Source organism: Octopus bimaculoides, chromosome 13 (assembly GCF_001194135.2).
Source record: "Octopus bimaculoides isolate UCB-OBI-ISO-001 chromosome 13, ASM119413v2, whole genome shotgun sequence".
NCBI lineage: Eukaryota > Metazoa > Mollusca > Cephalopoda > Octopoda > Octopodidae > Octopus > Octopus bimaculoides.
In genome coordinates this window covers 8205338-8210825 of record NC_068993.1, presented here as the reverse complement: position 1 = coordinate 8210825, position 5488 = coordinate 8205338, and the positions used below count along the sequence as shown (strand labels likewise).

Here is a 5488-nt window from a genome sequence, read left to right as displayed (position 1 = left end):
GTATGTGCTATGGTTTGCTGTGATGCTCTTATGGTTACTGTATTGAAAGTTTTTTTTGCGTAGGATGTGTGCAGTGCCCAGTAGTGCAATTTTCTGTATGTTATATATATTTGTAAGTCCTGGTGTTTTTGTTATGTATTTGTCTGAATATTTTTTTATTATACCTAAGGCACCTACTATGATAGGAATTGTTTCTGTTTTTAGATTCCACTTTCGAGTTACCTCTATTTCCAGGTCTTTGTATTTTGAAAGTTTTTCCATTTCTTTTAGGGAAACGTTGTCATCTGCTGGTATTGATACGTTATTATTATTATTATTATTATTATTATTATTATTATTATTATTATCATTACATGTTTGACTTTTGCTTTGTATTATTATTATCATTATCATTATCACTATTATTATTGTTATTATTATTATTATTATTATTATTATTATTATTATTATTATTATTATTATTATTATTATTTCATAAATACATTTTTATTTCTACTTTTAGTGTGTTTACGCATTAAGCTAAGCAGTGGTGAAATTGCAATACAGATAAGACTTTATCTTTTCACAATTTTTTCGGAAAAAATCCGTAAGTACCAGCGCATTACTAACTGATTTTATTTTTATATTATTTGCTGTTTAGTAGAAATTCGTTGATGATAAAAGATAAGAGTGGAGACGGTTAAAATGATCCACGGTGTTTTTCTTTTTAATTATTATTTTTTTCTCGACACGGGAAACGAAAGTGTCGTCCGTGCACGTGCACTTGCCCTGAAATATGAGGGCTCGAAACCACTCGGCCATCCTCATCATCATCATCATCATCATCAGCGGTAACAGCAACAATGACGACGACGACGACGACGGTGGCTGAATATATTGAAATATTTCTTGTTTCTCTAATTCCTAAATGTTAACTTCTATTTTCTTGCAGACGGCGCTGGAACTAAGACCTTCTATTTTCCTTTTGGGCCCCTAAAATACTGGTTAACAGTCTCCGTGAAAAGCATCACAGATCATTTCGCCAACGCGTGTTTCAGTCTCAAATACAAAGTATTTAGGATTGTACGGAACGAATCTCTGGGTTGTTTTAGCAAAAAATTCTGAATAGAAAACCATCAATAACAAAACGAACCGAGTCCACTATTCACGCTTTTATGAGAAGATTGAAACAAAAATTTCTCGAAGGTCGAAGGACTGACTTATGACGAAGAAAATTTCATGGAAAAATTGGAATGAGTCAAAAAAATAAAAATGATTTATATATTCCGTGCATCATTAATCCGCTATGATTAATGGAGAACTGATAGAGGATTATCCTATTTGGAAGGGGATTAGAGTTTTGTAATTCTTTGAAATAAATAAATGTCTTTCCTCAAAAGTCTCAAGCCTACAAGAATGCACCTTGTCCATTTGATTTTTATCTTTTCAGCTATCCTAGTCATTGCTTTAATGAATTCCGCTTCTTCCTCTTTTATCGGTATATTAGTTTCCCATTCCTGCCACAATACCACACACACACATACACACACACACACATACACACACATCAACACAGCCACTAACACACTAACACATCCGTACATATGTATACGTTATATGTATTTTTGCGCATATCCGTATATGCATGTAGATATATATTTATATACTTGTCTATATATATATATTTGCATACACTCTTTCATGCAAACACGTGTACTCATCTGCACTTATACACACACACACACACACTCACACACACACACTCATACACACACACTCACACACACACACTCACACACACACACTCACACACACACACATACACACACACACACACACACACACACACATACGCATAAACACACACACACACACACACACAAGAATGATTGTAAAAATTTTAATATACGACGCTAATCTTCAAAAATAGAAAGGTCATTCTAGAGTTGCCTCCCTTACATATGAAAACCATTGTCGTAATTTTGGTCTTGTATGTATGTATGTATGTATGTCAAATGACTGAAACAGGTAAAAGAGTAAAAGAGAGAGAGTAACCTTATATATTTTATATATTGACAAAGAATGAGATGGTAAGGAAAGGAGAAAGAGAAGAAACACGAGCTGATGAAGAGAGATTTTACTTGATGTATCACATAAAACTGTTTATACAAAATAATATATTTTGTCAAGATACATAACTCTTGAACTAATTTCCCGAGTTACTTCCCTTGAAAGAGTTTTGCCATTTATTGACTCATAATTTTCAATCTCACGCTTCGTTACAAGAAATTTGCATATCCATTCACACCTCTTTCTAATAAATGTGTTTTATCTTTTACTTGTTTCGATCATTACTACTGCGGCCATGCTGGAGCACGGCTTCAAATGAATCGACCCCAGTATATATTTTGAAGGTGCGGCACTTATTTTAGCGTGCACTTTTCGCTGCCGGTTTCTGGTTAAGATTATCTTTTTGTGACGTCCCTGTGGCACCCATGAGTGATGTTTTCTGTTGTTATTAGATGTTCCGGTACTTTCAGCAATGGGACACCGATAAACTACCCCGATAATCTAGTCGGGGTAGATCAAGCTTCACTTTGTATCCAGTTATCTTTTCGCCTGATACCACTGCTTTTTCCGGGGTAAGTTGCTTGTTTCCCTTTGTTTTCGTTTCCATAACGGTTTTTGAAATAGAACCTCCGGTCGCTGGATAACTGAAGAGATGGTCGGAGCGGAACACCGCCCGGGCATCGGAAACTCGGAGTTTTATCATGGCTACTGAATAAGTGTCACCTATTTTTACAGATATATATATATATTATATCAGAAATATATTATGCTCTCTAATTACGTCGTTTCACAAAAACAAACAGCAGAGATATCTACACACTTCAGAGATCAGCCGGCAATTTATAGAATTTCCTCACAAGACAACTACGATTTCAGTCGGGATGTATACTTACAGGTACAACAGCGTATCACCAGAAGGTACCATAGAGTCACTCGAACAGCATCTGGAAAGATAGTAAGAAAACTTCAGAATGAGATGATTATTGTCCTTTATGGCCAGTAACGATTTGGTTCGGCTGACTGCACATTCAACCTGTTTTGGAGACAGTACGTTTTGGCACTGGAAGCAAACACACCCACGAGCACAGAGGTAGATAGATAGATAGATAGAGAGAGAGAGAGGGGGGTAAAGAGACATTACGCATACTTAAAAATATACTTGAACTGTCACTTCATCGGTTACGGCGACGAAAGTTCCGGTCGATCCGAACGACGGAGTAACTTGCTCGTGAAATTAATATGTTAGTGGTTGAGCAGTCTACAGGCATGCGCACTCTGAACGTTGTTCTCGGGGAGATTCTCGGGGAGATACAGAATGTGATAAGGTTGGCTCTTTTGAATACAGATACTACTCATTTTTGCCAAAGATACAACACATCGAATACTCTAACCGTTGAGCCATGCACCATGACATACAATACAACTATAACTAGATTGTATTACATATAAATAGAGAGAGAGAGAGAGAGAGAGAGAGAGAGAGAGAGAGAGAGAGAGAGAGAGAGAGAGAGAGATAGAGAGAGAGAGAGGGAGAGAGAGAGAGAGAGATAGAGAGAGAGAGAGGTCGGAGGAGACAAGGAGAGCAACATTAAAACGTCTGATGTCAAATAAGTCAAAGTCGAAACAGCGATGGCAAAAAGTCGGCGCCTAAACGGCTGTGCCACCACGTCTCGTAATCCAGAAACTTATAACAACTTTCTGTCAACAAACCCTGCTGTGACTGGTAAATTTTAAATCTTAATTTTAATTTCAATTCTATTCTGTATTGTATGGAGATAAATTAGTTAGAAGCCACCTTTTTCTCTCTCTTGGATTACCATTGCCAAATATGGTATACTTTCCAGTAATTTGTTATTAGATGTTCCGGTACTTTCAGCAATGGGACACCGATAAACTACCCCGATAATCTAGTCGGGGTAGATCAAGCTTCACTTTGTATCCAGTTATCTTTTCGCCTGATACCACTGCTTTTTCCGGGGTAAGTTGCTTGTTTCCCTTTGTTTTCGTTTCCATAACGGTTTTTGAAATAGAACCTCCGGTCGCTGGATAACTGAAGAGATGGTCGGAGCGGAACACCGCCCGGGCATCGGAAACTCGGAGTTTTATCATGGCTACTGAATAAGTGTCACCTATTTTTCATCTCATTTAAGACAATTCCCTACAACCTCCGCAACCATGAAGGTAAAATAAAATCATACCCCTGTTGAATAATTGCTTGCTAATCAACAAATATGAAGTCATTCGTACCGGGTTGGTCGCTTAAATTGGAAAAGTGAAAATATACATGCATGCATGTATGTATGTATGTATGTATGTATGTATGTATGTATGTATGCACGCGCACACGTCACACACGCAGACATGTATACATATAGGTATGTATATATATATGTATATTTACAAAGAAAGGGAGAAAGTGAGAATACATATATATATACACAAACACTCACACACACACACATATATATATATATATATATATATATATATATATATACATGCATACACACATATTTATATTCTCTCTCCCTCTTCCTATATATATATATATATATATATATATATATATATATATATATATATATATATATATATATGTATAGATATGTATATATATATATATATATACATATATATATGTATATATATATATATATATATGTATATGTACATGGAGAGAGAGGGGGACAGAGAAGAGAGAAGGAGGAAGAGGGGGAGAGGGAAAGTGAGAGAGAGAGAGAGAATCTTGAGAGCAAAGTGGGTGTAATTAGATGAGGAAGTCGAAGTATGAAGAATGTGGAAGAGGAGGGGGTAGGAACTGGAAGAGGAGGCCAATCTGATTGATTAAATTAAGGCTTTCATCTCAGTGAAACTATCCCCTTCTAGCCAACTATTTAGATTAAGGGCCGCCGGGCTTTAGTTGCATCTCCTGTCTTCAATTCTATCTACTTAATACTTTCTTTCTTATTGTTCTCTTCCTTTGCACCGCCAACTCTCTCTCTTTGTCTCTCTTTGTCTCCACACCATCACACAATCTCTCTCTCTCTCTCTCTCTCTCTCTCCATCTGTCGGCCTGCTTGAATATCTATCTATCTATCTATCTATCTATCTATCTATCTATCTACATATATACGTGCATACAAACATACATACATACACACACAGATATGTCTGTATGCACGTTTCTGCCTGTCTGCCTGTATTTCTCTAGTTCTTTCTATCCTCTTCAACACATTCTCTCTTTTTCCATTCTCTATCCTTGTATTTGACTCTTTATCCATGTCTATCTGTTTTCTCTCTCTTTCTTTCTCTTCTTCAGGTCTTTCCCATTTACATTTTAAAATCACTTTTTTTCTGCTCCTTCTTCTACTTTCTACACCACATGCCTCACTCGAAACATGCCTCACTCGAAATATGCCTCACTCGAAATATGCCTCAC

General features: G+C 36.4%; 1 protein-coding gene across 1 annotated transcript in view; it reads left to right on the top strand.

Annotated features, from left to right (window-relative positions):
* The window catches only part of LOC106872506 (uncharacterized), a 3108-nt gene extending 1712 nt beyond the window's left edge, over nucleotides 1-1396 (top strand). The window contains exons 3-4 of the mRNA XM_014919523.1: nucleotides 503-586; nucleotides 932-1396. Coding sequence (XP_014775009.1) covers nucleotides 503-586; nucleotides 932-1104 — 257 coding nt within the window. The 3' untranslated portion in view covers nucleotides 1105-1396. The remainder of the gene's footprint in view (nucleotides 1-502; nucleotides 587-931) is intronic.
* The last annotated feature ends 4092 nt before the right edge of the window (nucleotides 1397-5488 follow it).